This window comes from Varanus komodoensis, unplaced genomic scaffold (genome assembly GCF_004798865.1).
Source record: "Varanus komodoensis strain SLA01 unplaced genomic scaffold, ASM479886v1 scaffold14_1, whole genome shotgun sequence".
In the NCBI taxonomy this organism is placed as follows: domain Eukaryota; kingdom Metazoa; phylum Chordata; class Lepidosauria; order Squamata; family Varanidae; genus Varanus; species Varanus komodoensis.
In genome coordinates this window covers 622,414-637,507 of record NW_025335438.1, presented here as the reverse complement: position 1 = coordinate 637,507, position 15,094 = coordinate 622,414, and the positions used below count along the sequence as shown (strand labels likewise).

General features: G+C 43.2%; 1 protein-coding gene across 1 annotated transcript in view; it reads left to right on the top strand.

The window, feature by feature from the left end:
- Nucleotides 1-15,094, top strand: part of LAPTM4B (lysosomal protein transmembrane 4 beta) — a 44,711-nt gene that overhangs the window by 19,759 nt on the left and 9,858 nt on the right. Inside the window, exons 3-5 of the mRNA XM_044423916.1 lie at nucleotides 3,207-3,280; nucleotides 5,460-5,582; nucleotides 12,405-12,503. Coding sequence (XP_044279851.1) covers nucleotides 3,207-3,280; nucleotides 5,460-5,582; nucleotides 12,405-12,503 — 296 coding nt within the window. The remainder of the gene's footprint in view (nucleotides 1-3,206; nucleotides 3,281-5,459; nucleotides 5,583-12,404; nucleotides 12,504-15,094) is intronic.

The window sequence follows — 15,094 nt, the reverse complement described above, 5'->3', positions numbered from 1 at the left end:
CTCTCTCTCTCTCTCACACACACACACACACACACACACACACTCCTTGTGGATTTTTTTTTAAAAATGTTCATTGTTAAAGATGAAAATTTGAAAAAGGACTGCAGCTGAAGCTGATTTGTTAAAACTGTTCTCTGTGTCTCAATTCTTAATGATTTCACCTTGAACGTGTCTGGGTTGGTGAAGGTTGTATACAGCACTTAGCAAAGGTTTATGTTACCAACTTGGGGTGGTAACACAGCCTGGTGAGGATGAATTTTTTAGTTATGGTTTAGTGTTACATGCAGGAGCCTTGGGCTCCATTTTCAGGTGATGGGAGTGTTTGTATATGTGCTTTGATGGGTTCTGGGTAATTACAATGAGGGCCACATTACAGCCCATGCTTCAAAAGAAAGTGAAACACAAAGAAAAGGGAGAAACTAATGAGCCCAAGACATGATGCCCATCCACAGTTTAGTGTTACATCTAAATGAGGGTTATTTAAAAAGCATTTTACTTGATTCTTTAGCAAAAAGGCCCTCCAAATGCCAGTATAAGACAGACCCTGTCCTTAGGTGTACATTCTGAAAAACACGATATGCAAGGAATAAGGCTGGGGAGAGATGAAGAAAAAAGCAAGCTCAGGCACCAGTTTAAACACATGACCTCCTTTGATGCAAGTAAGTCTGCTGCAGTGGCTGCCACCTGGGTGACAGTGTGGGAAGACCAAAGGCAGCTAGTCTCTCAGGAGGGGAATTGCAATAGCCCCGCTTCCCTTCTCTCCCTCTTCCAAACACTTCTGGGATTTTCACTTCAGTATGCAAGATTGCAAAATGATATTGAATATCTCTTAAGTCACCAACAGAGACACTAACCTCTCTTCCTCCTCATTTCTGTATATAATGCTTCTTAATCTATCAAACTACCCTTCAGACAAGCACTTCTGGATCCCAGAAGGGTGTAGCTAATCACTGGAAAGTATATATTTTGGCTTCTGCCTTCAGCTGCTCTGTTATGAATCAAAGTGTCTGGTGGCAGATATAGGAACAGAGAGGGTGGGGTAGTTGAGGTGTGGAATTTGCTGTCCCGGAATGATCTTAGAGGTTATCTTCCACATTAAAGCCACACAGTCTTAAGGTGTTACATGTATATCAATTTTTTTCTTGTTGCCAGTGTACCTTGATCAGATGGCATTTCTACGACAGTAAGCAATAAATCAGATAGGCTGTGATCTTCCAATTAAAGTGCTTTGCAACCTCGTGTTCCTTTTTGGGGTGGAGGGGTGGAGTTAAAGTTGTAGATTTGTGGTTCCTGAAATGAGGGTGTAGAAAGTTTTGTTTTAGTGACATACAGTTCATGACTTCCTGGCATTCAGTGATGTACACAAGATTGCATGCCCTGCAGGTGATGTTTTGTTTGATGTTCAATCAATATCTTGTTTGATGTTCAATGAGGGCATGCAGTGTTAAAACAACTGTCCTGTACATGTTTAAAAGTAAATGCATTTTTGGGAATACTTTTTTTAGAAACATCCCATTAACTAGAATTAGAAATCTGAGGAAATATTCTGAATTATGGTAGTATCACCCTTGAAGATTATTCTTTTGTCAGAACGCACTAATTCTCCTTCAGACAAAAGTTTGAGTTTGACACTTCTTTCCACCCCCTCCCCTTCAGACCATGGATTCCGTTTTTGCATTAAAAAGAGACACCCCCTCCCCCAATAAACCCTTTTTGGTCTTCTCCATGCCCTAAAAGCCAACAGAACTGTGTGATTATCTGTCATAAACACATTTTCTAGTTGGAACTCTTTGTAGGGCTTTGTTTGCTCAGGTTAATGAGCCATGGACATAGTCCCCACTCACCCAAGTGCTCCCCAAGATGAATTTAATGCATTTATTATATACTCTGACCAGTGCTATTTGTGTGTAGCACTGGCACACCAGCAATTGCTGTCCTGGGTGGAAGGCCATTGGCATGCTGGAACTGTAGACAAGGGAGCCAGTGCACATGGTAAAGACATTTACATGTAACAGGTTGTATGTGTAACACTTAGCATGTGGTCCTGGAAGGCTTAGAGGACACGACATTAAGGAAGCTGAGGAAGTGTTACTGTCTCTCTTCAACAAGAACGGCATTAAGATATGGTGAAGTTGAGCACCACCTAGCAGAGGTAGCCTTTCCATGAGATGGGGATAAATCCCCACTCAGGCAGGGGATCCTAAAGGGCAAGAAACCTCACAGCATGGCCTGCTTTGTACCTTGGAAAGCCAAGCAGGCTAATCTGCTGCTGCCATTGAAGTAGCTGGAGGTCCACCCACCTGATTGCCTGCTTTGTGAACCCTGCAAAGGTGGTATCAGTGAGGTTAGACCCTCCAGGAAGCCCTGCCAGCCACTCTGAAGAGAGGCGAGTCAGCGCAGCCCTCCAGGGAGCTTGATCCAAATGCTTCGCTGTAAGGGGTCCCTTCTGCTGCCATGGCATAGGCAGCCACGGGGCCTCCCCTGCCCCACAGTGATCCACTCGCAAGAAGGATGCCTCATAGTGAGGCAGTGTGGGGCTAGAATCGCATGAGCAGCTTATGAAGGTAATTATGGTAATTCGGCAACACATAACCCACCCACGGGGCATGGGAAAGTGACCCTTCCCCAGTCATGTGAAGCCACCCGGTGTCTTACTCATGAGTTTAATGGTGTAAAGTTTAAAGCATGAGTGGTCTGGATCAATCCAATGATTAGTGTGGATCTGAATCAGTAGCTTCTACACTTCCTGAAATCAGTCGATTCCACACAGCTGTAATCAGGACAGATCTCAGGCTCTCCACTCCTCCAGCAGAGGCTGCTCACACATCAGAGGAGAGCTGATGCCGTCAAAACTGAAGGAGACCCAAGCGAGGCCTGATGCAACTCCAGTGAAACCTAATTTTGTACCAGGGCGTTGCTAGCAATTCTTTTGGAAGGAAGGAGACTTTTCATTAAGTGGCAAACTGCCCCCCCCCCCAAAAAAAAAACCCTGGATTCCTTTGTCCTGCAATACTTCCATGAATTTTTGTACACATGGCTTGCTTTTGTGAATAGAAATGTTACAATTTAAAATTTGAGTGTTTTCTTTACAAGCCAATAATGGTCAAAGCATTTTCCAGCTATCAGGGTGACAATCTAGTGAAAGAAAGGACAGAAGAGATTAATCATCTGCCTCTGTACCTGTACTGATTGGTTATTTATTTCAGATATGTGTATTGCTACCGCAATTTCTCTTCTCATGATTCTCATCTGTGCCATGGCCACGTACGGTGCATATAAGGTAATGTGTGATTTCTGGCCTCTTCTCCTTTTCTAAATTACTCTGCCTTAAAATAAATCAGAATGAGTCTTGATGAAACTAAAGAGGTTCACGGGAAATAATTTTACTGCTACCTGTAATGTATCAGTCACACAAAATTACCACGAGGCTGCCACTGACAGTGGAATCTTCATGGCATTTGATGCCAACTGTGTATATCATGGTCATGCGTGCATACGGAGAGGGTATAATCTAGAACTCCTGAACAGGTAGACAACATCACTGGCAGAGTGTAAAAGCCCTACATCAGCACTAGGGAATCTCAGGCCCATGAAACCAATTTGGTTCTCCTGGAGTCTCAGACCAGCCCCCCACTTGCTCTTTACCTGGCTTGAACCTCTCTACCCAACTGCTCATCCATTCCTTGTTTCCACGTTTTTGTGCAGCCAACTTCTTATTTTAACATATTTAATGCTTCCCCCGAGACTTAGTCATTGGTGGTGGGAACTATGAGCTAAAAGGCACTGTTACTTTTAGATTCCGGGTCCTGGCCCACCTACTACCAGAATGCAGCCCACAAGTACCTTTCCGAAACTGAATTTGACCCTTGGGCTGAAAAAGGTCGCACCTCCCTGCATTATGTATTTGCAGCCATGAGGGTGGTGCTACGGCCTCAGTGATACAGTGGAGAATCTGCAGGAAGCAGAGGGAAACCACGGGGGCGGAGGAGGTGTTCCCACGGCTGTCGTCATGCCTGCTCTAATTCACCAAGGTCTTTTCTTGGGACCAGGGCATGACTGTATCCACATTTTCACAAATATCTCAGGGAAGTGCGATTCCAATAATTTTGTCGACTATACAAAATATTAAATTGAACCGAAGCTGCAACCTGTCTGGTATGTACCTACCCTTATTACAGTTGTATCCCAGTTCTCAGTGTTTGCAGCAGTGTCTGCCCATTATGTCATTACTGAGTTGTATCCAGTGTTAGTCTGTTCATTTCAATGGGTCTACCGTAGATAGAGCCAACACCAGCTAAACCCCTATAGCACTATGGTTTGCCTCTGGCAGGCATATATGTTGGCATGACCCGTCCCAAACAGAGACACAGTAAATTAAAGAACTGTACGAATTGTGAACAACCCCCTTTGGTTAACTCCAGCTGAACCACTTTTTCCACTTAGGTATCTTAGGCACTGAAAGGGTGAGGAAATACCTATTCCTAGATTCTGAGCATATACAACACTTTATATTTTTAAAAGTGTTGGTTTTGACTGGGGAAATAAGGGTTTAAGTATTGTTTTGTAGTCCAGCTGTGGATGAGAGTATCTCGTTTTTTTCAAACAATCTGTTCCATCCTACTTGTCACGTAGATTAAATGCCGAGGATAGTAACTGGGAGTGTATCCTGTGGAGACACAAACAACCCATCTATATTCATTTCACTCAACTTCTGGTTTTTCTAGGCCATGAGGAAAATGTAAGGCCCAGATTGCCCTTCCTTGATGCAGATGCACCAGAGGAACATGTGAGGTGCTTTCACCAATCCCCCCACCACCGACCCACAGCATCCAGCACCACTTAATTCATTAATTATTATTGCATTTATTCCACTCTTTTTAATTTATTTATTTTTATTTATGTGTTTACGGTTTTTGTATGCCGTCTCAATTACTAAAAAAGTCTCTGGGTGGCTTACAGAGCAAACCAAAAAACAGAACCCATAATAATGACCCTCCCCCCCACAAAAAACCCCAAGGCAGCTTATATGATCCTCTTCTCCATTTTATCCCCGCAAGAACCCTGTGAGGTAAATTCAGCTGAAAGACAGTGTCTGGCCCCAAGTCGCTCAGAGATCTTGACTGGGGACTACAACCCGGATCTCCACATCCCTGCCCAACACTCTAACTGCCACACCAGTTCTATAAGTTGTTCTGGAAGGTGCCCTGGCCCTCTGAAGCACATTTATAGGAGACCTCAGGAAAAGATGGAATCAGTGAAAACTGCCTCCCATCTTTCTCCAGTGAGAAACTCCCATGGGAAGAACTCCACCCATGTGCAATCCAGATCTAGCCCATTGATCTACTTGGTATCTCCTTGTTTTTAAGTTGGACTCACTTTGAACTATTTTGGAATAGTGGTAAAAATGTGTTACATTTCTAGACCATTAAGATGTTCTTCTCTTCTGTTTTAATATGCAGCAACATGCAGCTTGGATCATCCCCTTCTTCTGTTACCAAATCTTTGATTTTGCACTCAACACCTTGGTTGCTATCAGCATCCTTGTTTATCCAAACACAGTTCAGGATTACTTGAGGCAACTGGTAAGACATTTCTTATTCACTATTTTATTTATTCACTAGTGAAAGTACCTGGATTTGCACAAGATGGAATAGTCCAAGTAAGACTAAGAGAATGATCCTATGGCCTAGTTGGCACTGGGGCATCATAACTTTTTTTAAAATATTATTATTCCCAGCTCTGTGGTTGGAGACAGCATTCAGACTTTGGAGCTGGGAACTGGAGTTGCTGCTCCCTTCCTGCTCACAACTGGAACGAACCAGGTCTGCTGCTCTCTGGGGTTGAGGGATGAAAGTGGGTGTTGTGGGGACAGGAAAGAGAGAAGACTGACTGGGGCAAGGATGCAAGGTATCCTGAAGCTGCTGCTGCCTCCTTCTCTCCCTCTCTGATTCACCCCAGCTAGATCACATCCACTGCTCTTCCTACTCTGCACTGAGTACCCATAAGATGCCTAGTTTGGAGGCTTATGAGCATCCTCCTAGGACTGCACCCTAAATCTGGACCCAGTCCAATATTTAAAGCCATAGCAATTGATGCTGATCCTATATGACTTAGCTTAGAGAAAGCAAGGGGCAAGACCCAGGCAAGGTTTGGATGAGGCATGGCTACTGTATCTGCTTTCACAAAAAGGCTGGGCCTTTTCACACACTGCTTCTATGGGGATTAGAAGCATAGAAACAGACCGAGCCAGAAGGGGCCTCCCAGGCCATCCAGTCTGGAGTTGGATGCCAAGATAGCTAGAGGGCACCAGCCGGCTCCACTCACGACGTGCCCACCATGTGCATGTCCAGCCTATCCTTGAACACCTGCACCAATGGGGCCTCAACCACCTCTCATGGAAGCCCATTGCACACCCTCGGGGTCCTGACTGTCAGAAAGTGCTTCCTGGCATCCAAATGGAACCTTGGCTCCCTGAGCTTTGCTCCATTGGAGCGCGTCCTGCCTTCCTCTGCAGGGGAGAACAGGTCTCTACCCATCTCCATGTGACATCCCCTCACATACCTGTATGTCGCCAACATATCCCCTCTGAGTTTCCTCTTCTGCAGGCTGAAGAGACCCAGTTCCCTCAGTCTCGCCTCATACCCCATCCCCTGCAAACCGGCCACCAACCTTGTGGCCCTACGCTGAACTGATTCTAACCTGGCTATATTTTTTCTGTAATGAGGGGCCCAAAACTGAGCACAATACTCCAGTTGCAGGCACACCAGAGTCGTAGAGTGGTAGTAATACCTCTCTTGATCTAGAAGCCACACTTCTGGCTATGCAACCAAGGGTGGCGTTCACCCTCTTGACCACTGCATCACACTGCTGACTCATGTTTAGCTTGCAGTCAACCAGTACCCCAAGGTCCCTTTCACAAGGCTGCTCTCCAGCCACTTGTCACTTAACCTGTTCTTATGACAGCTATTCCTATGCTCCAAGTGCAAGACCTTGCACTTATTCACATTGAACGCCATCCTGTTGTCTCCTGCCCACTTCCAGCTTCCAGATTGAAAGCTTATGCCAGGTGCAGGCAACCTGGTGCCCTCCAGCTATCTTGGCATGCAACTCCCAGCCTCAGCCAATCTGGGCAATGCCAAGGAGAATAGCAGTTATTCTCCAAAGCATCTGGAGGGCACCAGGGTGCTTCCACCCTGATGCATATAAAGCCATTGTTGGTCAACGTGTTCCCTTTCTCTGCATCCACAACATCCAGCTTATGACCTGAAAGTGGCAAGAGGCACATTCAGTTTTGTTTTGTAGTACTTACATTGTCATAGTTTTATACCTAAAATGTACCATATACATTTAAAATAATTTCAAAATAAGCCTGTCATGTGGAAGTTTCCTTTCTGTAAATATGAATGACTTGTGTTTCATCTGATGCTTGGAGATTTACAGATTCACTACTTTTACAGAGGATGCAGACACCAAGAACTGTGTTAGTGGCATTAATACTGTAGCTCTCCAGAGATGGTTTGATCGGTTGTTGCATCCATCACATGGGGAAGTACAAACCATATAAATGAGTATATAGAAAGCTGCCATTCGCAGGGCAGACTGTTGGTCCTAAAAATCACTACTGGCTTCTCTGACTGGTGGTGGCCCCCAGGGTCTTCTGCAGGGTCCTCATCATCTGTTCTGATCATGCATAAGTCAGGAAGTTGGATTGAATCAGAGGTGGGGATCCTCAGCCTTTGAGTGAAGTCCAGCTGTTTGGAGTTCCCCTGATGCTCAGTCCCTTTCTGAACCACTGATCATTTATTGGTTTCCATACTCTTGTGCAGTTCCCCCATCCCCATTTTAGAATATTTAAATGCCTCTAATTACTGGCAGGAAGGGCTTTACGCTAAAATATGCTAGCGGGTGTGCCTGTGATTTTGGCCCCAGCCTTTTGCTTTAATATAACCGAGCTGAAGAAATTGTCCCGGTACTTATACAGCACTTCCCACAACATTCACTGCAATAATTATTCCTTCATGTGTTTTACATGTGGACCTATTGCACATCTGGACTGCCCAAATGTCCAGCTGCAAGTAATTCATAGGTTCATCTGCAATATAGATTAAGACTTGCTGTTTTGTTTTTTCCTTGTCCCAGCCAGATCCTTGGCAATTGTTTCATCTTCTTGAAGTCTGAATTTGGTGCAAGGATTGTTATTTCATACACAGAACACACAGACCCTTGCATAAAGAATGTGGGATCTTGGCAGTAGATCTACGTGGATGGTAGAAGTCCTGCTGAGCCCCATGGGATACACAAATAATGTTTTTTAACTGATCTTTTTCAGCACCTTGCTGAGTTTCTCCTTCTGTTATTTTCTGTGCCATGTCAGATTAATTTACAACTTAACTGTATTTCTTCTCATATGGTTTGCTAGTGGCAAGATTAGAACAGCAACCTTCAGGACATACACCGCCCCCCTTCTCACACACGCACACACGGAGGGAGGGAGGGAGAATTTTCACATAATCTTGCTGACAAGTCAACAATAACCAAAAAGAAGCATTCTTACAACTTATCCCACACACACACACCTGCCACTTGAGCTATCAATCAAATCCCTTTATGTCTCCTACAAAGTTTGAAGATGTTTTCTAACACCGCATCTTAGGATCAGTGGTCTCCAAGCAGAGAAACATGTTAATCTTGTCTTGTTTGTGAGCTTCCTGTTGGGCTGGCTACTGTGCAGACAGAATTCTGAACTAGATGGGCCTTTGGTCTGATCCAGCACAGTTCTGCTTATGTCCTTATGAGCCCTGAAGTTTGAAAGTAGTGGGAAAGCCCAAATTCAACGCTTAGAGTATTTGACAAGTATCTCTGAGAAACTCTGTGCTTGTAAACAGTCAAGTGTGCAAAAACAATCCGGAGGCTGCTGTGTTAGTTTTTAAAGAAGTTCTCAGGGGACTCATACCCTTGTCTGAAGTTGCCTTTCTTAAATAACCAAGCTGGTCCTCCCAGTCTTATACACTGGGAAATAACGAGCGAATCCTACCCTTGCCTTTTTTCTGTCCTCTTGGCAGGAATCCAACAAGGCATGGGAAATGTTGGAACATTAAACAATAGGTTTATCCTATTCATCAGCAAAAACTCAAATGATTGACTAAGATTTCTTTGGTTGGCAAAAAAAAAATCACAGTATATATGTCTTTAGTATATATGTTTTTTCTGCCGCTGTTACTTGCTATTGATTCTATATGTTGAACACAAGAGCCTCACTTCCTGGCTGATAAGAGAAGAATTAATGTGCGTCTGGAATGCTTCATATTTATAAGAACTCTTGTATACTATCTCATGTTACTTTCTGAAAAGATATGGCTGCATCCTCAGGAAGCATATCCACATCTGAAAAGTTAGAAAACTGCAATAAACAGAACCATTATCTCAGAGAGAAAAAATAAGGAGACAATCTGGAAACAATTCCAGATTTGAGTTCTTCTTCATCTAAGATACTTATGGATTGTTGTTAATGTGTAAGAAAAATTACCAGAAATGTAGGAAAATGGTTGTGTGTTAACATTCCCTTCAAAGTTTTATTCTCTTTTTTAATGCAAAGTATGCATTCCTTTTCCTGTCTTTGTGCTAGGGTTTCCAGGCTTCATTTGTCTGCAGGTCAGCCTTCTCTACCCTGGTGCCCTCCAGAAGTTTTAGACTGTAACACTCATCATTCCTGACCATTGGCCATATTGACTGGGGATGATGGGAGTGCAAAGCAAAAGCAACTGGAACAGAGCCAGGTTCAGAAAGCCTGTCCTATATGCTAGTGAAATGAGCATCTGCAAACTCCTTTTACAGAGCAGAGTGATTGGCTAGTCCTGTAAAAGCCAAGCTAGTCCATGTTAGAGTTTCTGTCTTTCAGTCCGTCCTTGAACTAACTGAAGGACCAGCATCCACCCTTTCCCTCCCACTCTGTCATCTGCTCTTCAGATGTCATGTCCTTTTGAAAAAATGGTTGTTATGATTTTATTCTTATTGGAGAGATCTACCATGCCTTTCCTCCACAGAACACAAGGTAGTGGGCTTGGGGCTTCTGGACAGTGTCCCATCCAGACACTGGCAAAACCCAGACATGTTTAGTTCCAGCAAAGTAGCTTCAGAAGAGCTGTAAGAGATCTGGTGCTCTCCAGATCTTTTGAACTACAGCTCCCATTAACACAGCCAATCACCCCTGTTGTTAAAGGATCAGGAAAGTTCTCATTCAGTGCTTCTGAGAGTCATAGAAACAGAGTCAGAAGGGGCCTCCTGGGCTATCTAGTCTGACCCCTGGCTCCACCCAACTCTGCACATGACATGCCTACCATGTGCATGTCTAGTCTGTCCTTGAACACCCTCACCGATGGGGCCTCAACCACCTCCCGTGGAAGCCCATTCCATACCCTTGGGGTCCTAACTGTCAGGAAGTACTTCCTGGCATCCAAACTGAACCTTGGCTCTGTTGGAGCGCGTCCTGCCTTCCTCTGAAGGGGAGAACAGGTCTCTACCTACCTCCATGTGACACGCCCTCACGTACCTATAAGTTGCCAACTATATGTCGCCAACCTGTCGTCACCATGCATCTACCTCTGCTTCAGAATATGTCTGGTAGTAAAGCATGACTTAAGTGTACCAAGTTTGGAAATCTCAGTTGTGCCTTTCCAGTGTGGTATGGAGTGATTGCACAAAGCTTAACACATGGTTTACCATACTGGATTTGTGTAGTTGAGCTGCAGCTTGGATTTCAAATTCACACATCCTTAACACAATCTGTCCCAGTGTGATGACATCTAGTGTGTCAGAAACTAGTGAAGGATTTTAATTAACAGATGAAGAGTTGCCAGAGTGGTAGAGGGGAATGACAGGATACTTATGATTTAATGCTGTGTTTTAAAAAAGAAGAGAATAACAAAGGTTATCTGCTTTCTAGTGAAAGCAGCTATGTATTTACAACAAAGCTACAAGCAGTCAAATACTAAGTTCATCACAAGAACAGAATTTTGTTTAAATAAAGAAAAGATAGTTGCATAACATTTATCTTCAATCTGTTACACACCATCTGGTGAGATGAAACAATCAGAACGCTTCAGTGAAATTTCAGATAAATAAAATGTCTCGCCAGCAGCTTGCAACAAAGAAATTCATGCAGAAGAGTATATTTCTCTTAATTTATGACTGACTGAATGAATCAAATAATAATGTCCCTTCCCAAATAATTCTGGCCTTAGAATGTCTAGCTAGGAAAGGGAGCTCTGTTAACTGAAAATTTAATTGGAAAGAGCCTTTGTGGTCTCTGTAAAAACAAAAAGAAATACATCAAGCTTTAATAAATATGTATTTCATATTCCATCTTGTTGTCAAGGTAGTCAGCATGAAATAGATGTTTCTCATTTTCATTTGACCCACCCAACAACCTTGGGAACTAGGTTTTGCTGAGGTATAGTTACTGGTCCAAGGTCTTCCTGGTTGAGCAGGGATTGTGACTCCGGTCTCCCCAGTTTTAGTCTAGCACTCTAACCACTGCATCCCACCGAGTCTTGTATTGTTAATACAGCATTACTTTGTATGATGCATACATGTAATACTGGAGTGTAAGCAAAGCAAAAGAACTCTGTGTGCCTTAGCGCATCCTTCTGCAAGCTGGTGTCCTCCAGATGTGTCCAACTGGGACTGATGGGAAGTCCAATGCATCTGGAAAGCACCTCACCAGGGGAGCTAGTTTGTTAGAGCCCCTTGCATTAAATGTTAATGTATGGAACAAGTTTGCGTTTATTTTGTTGAAACTGTATTTGTGTTTCAGATGCAGAGTATTTGCTACAGCAGGAGTAGGCTATGATTTTTAGCCCAATGGACACATTTTGCAATTTGAGGAGAAGCACCAACTGGCAGCCACCTGCTTTCTTCATTTCCTAAGAATGTCTCTGAGCCTTCACGTGTAGCCCAGAGGTATTTATGGGAAAAGAAGAGAGAAGCAAGAGACCATGCATTTGAGTGTGTGACTTCCTTTAATAATTTGTGAACTCTGAGTGAGCTTCCCCAGCTAATTTCTCGTACAGTTCTGAAAAGTATTCTTCCTGCTTGGTATGGTGGCCAGTGTGTCCTTGCTTCATTACTTGCTTGCCACACCCAGATGGACATGTAGGAAACTGGAGCTTGGTTTCCATATCTGCCTTCGTAGAAATCTGGTTCACTGCACAGAACTTCACAGATTGCCTTGAGCAACCTGACCTCCTGCCACACAAGGATACTTTGAGATTTAGAATGACCACTCTGAGCTTCATAGGATACAAACACAGCAAATAGACTCTGTCTTTGCATGTAAAAATATTGAACAGCAAGGAAGTGTTCACACTTTGATGATTTTTAACAACGTGCATATTGTCTTTTTGTAGCCAGCAAATTTTCCTTACAAGGAAGAAATTATGTCTGTGAATTCAACCTGCCTACTAGTCATTATTCTTCTTTTTATCAGTATCACCCTGGCTTTTAAGGTAAGCATGCACTCATCAAAATTGACTTAAGAATTTGTTGGATATTTAAAATAATCTGTCTCCTGTATAGTGGTGTTTGTGAACTGGAGAAGACAGAAACAAGCAAGTGCCATGATATATATTACTTAAAAACATTGGATTCTGTTTTGGAGGGTGGTGGAATCAAGCATTTGCTCAGGTTGTAGGCTGACAATAGGGCCAGTGCCTGAACAGTACCCTCATGCTCTCATTGCACAGAAGGACCAATACATTTGGTGATGAGTTAGCATCCCCAGCCTCTGCCTGAGAAGGGGACCCTGTGACCCTGTCTGTGCCCCCACCCTGAACATGGTCCTGACTAACTGAAAGAAGAGGGTTGTATAATGGAATGGACAGGTTTTATGAAGGAGTGCATGAGAAATCTTTCTTAGTCAAACACATATAGAATCTGGAGGTCTCAACAGGCCAGATCATATACTGTATGATGGGAAAACAGGCTTTCTTGCCTCATGAACAAGGCTGCATGTACTTAGGTCTATGTACTTCCCTGCTGCTCTTCCATGGCCACAAGGTGGGGATCAGAAGCCTTTGTTTCTGTTTTTAAATACATTACAGTTTCCCATTATTCCAGGCAATTCATGGACCTGCAGGGTTCTTTGTTAGAACAAGGCAGCGTCACATCAAATGGGGGTGGTTTCAAAACTGTGGTTTATCGAAAGCACAGATCCCTAAATTCACCTATGTTTTTTTCAAGCCGAGCATTATGGGAAATGTTCGGGAAACAGGACTACACATGCCTAAAATAATCCATTCTTTTTTTCTTGCTGTAAGCCTGGTGTGGCAGGAAAGCTACTGCACGCTGTCTCTCAGGGAGGGACGGGACCGGGAAGGAACAAGGGCCGGGTAAGCTAAGTGGGAAGAGCCAGATACAATTCTTACCCATTTGGACATTTTCTCACCAAGCATTCAAAATACAGTGCCAGGCCTAAGCAAATCTACTCAGGAGTAAGCTCCAGCAAAGAAGTTGTCTTGCATGTAAAATGCACTCCTGCCTGTAAAGTGTAGCTCAGTTCTTTGCAGGGTATCTTAAAAGTCTTTAAATGTCTTCTCATCTCTGGTCACAGAGAGGAGACTGAAAAGCTGCAAAAAAAGTTTAAAGACAGATGGGAAAACTCGAGAGGTGAGGTCTGAATCCCCTCCACAAGCTGCAGTTTCTCCATTCCTCTTCTGTAGAAGGTGCCACTGATCTGCAAATCAGTCAAACTTGTATGAGAGTCCCATTTATTTCAGATGAGTTAAACTGGCTTAAATAAAGTTTGCTCAGTTGACTGGTTTTGCTGTTCAGGCTGAAAGTAGGTCAATATTATCTCATTTATTGGACTAAGCTTTGGTTTTGGAGATGGAAAACCCTTCAGCAGACAAAAATGGGCTAAGTGACTAAATGGACTAAAATCGGCCAAGCTTTGGCGTGTGTAGGGTAGATGGACTTTGGTCTATTTGTCCATTATAATGTCTCTTCTCACTGTAGCATTCTTCAGTAACATGCGAAGTGAGAAGTACACATTTAATGCAGAAGTCCAACCAACACTGGCATATAAATGTTGAATTCTTTGTGTTTTACATCAAGCCAAGACTGGCTTTGAAGATTTGCATCAGGAAAAGAAAGCTACAGCCAAGTACAGTGTGTTATTCACCACTGGCAGAGATGCCATATAGTGCTAGTTCCAATTATTGCAATGAAATTCTGTTACACTTTTATATTTCTGAACTCATTTCCCTATTACTAATAAAGACAGAAATAAATGGAAGAGGTAGTGTGGCATAATCTAAGACATCATAGATCACGAGCCTTTCCCAAGCTGGGGCTGTCCAGGCATGTGGGACGGTGACTGGATGCAACAATAAGCTGACACCCTTGAGGCAGACTGTGGAAGAAAGCCAGAACGGCAACTCTGGGAAATGTTCCAGCAGAACTAAAGCTGGAAATGAGACAATCATTTTTTTAAAAAGAGTTAAAAGGTGGGCTGCATTGTGGAAAAACACATATTAGTGCACTGCTGTGGCTAATCAAATAGATATTTCTGGCTTTGTTTGTTTGTTTTAAGAAGATGAAGACTTTACAAATCTGCTAATTCAAGGGGAAAATGAGATGAATGTCTACACAATGAACAGTGGTCCTCTTCTTCTAGAAAAATATTACTCCTTGTATCCTCAGCTGATAGTCTGATCAGCTTAATTTGCCTTTAGGTCTTCTGTACTTTGCAAACATGAACTCCATCTGAAGCCAAAACAACAACATCCACACACGCCCCCAAAAAATCTGTATCAGAAAACACACACACACATATATTTACCTTTAAACAAATTCAACTTTTCTAAGTGGGACTTACTTCTGAATAGACCTGGATATGATTATGCAAAATCCATTGAATTCAGCAGGATTTACTTCTGAGCAGAGATGCATAGGATTGCACCAGTGGCTTCTTTTCTAGGATATATTTTCTAAATAGTGCCTGTTGCATGTATGGAATAAATCATTTGAAGAAGCCCAGGTGTGTAAATGGAGCACAACTCTATTGTACATCTGAAATGTCCCAATGACAGGGAAGATC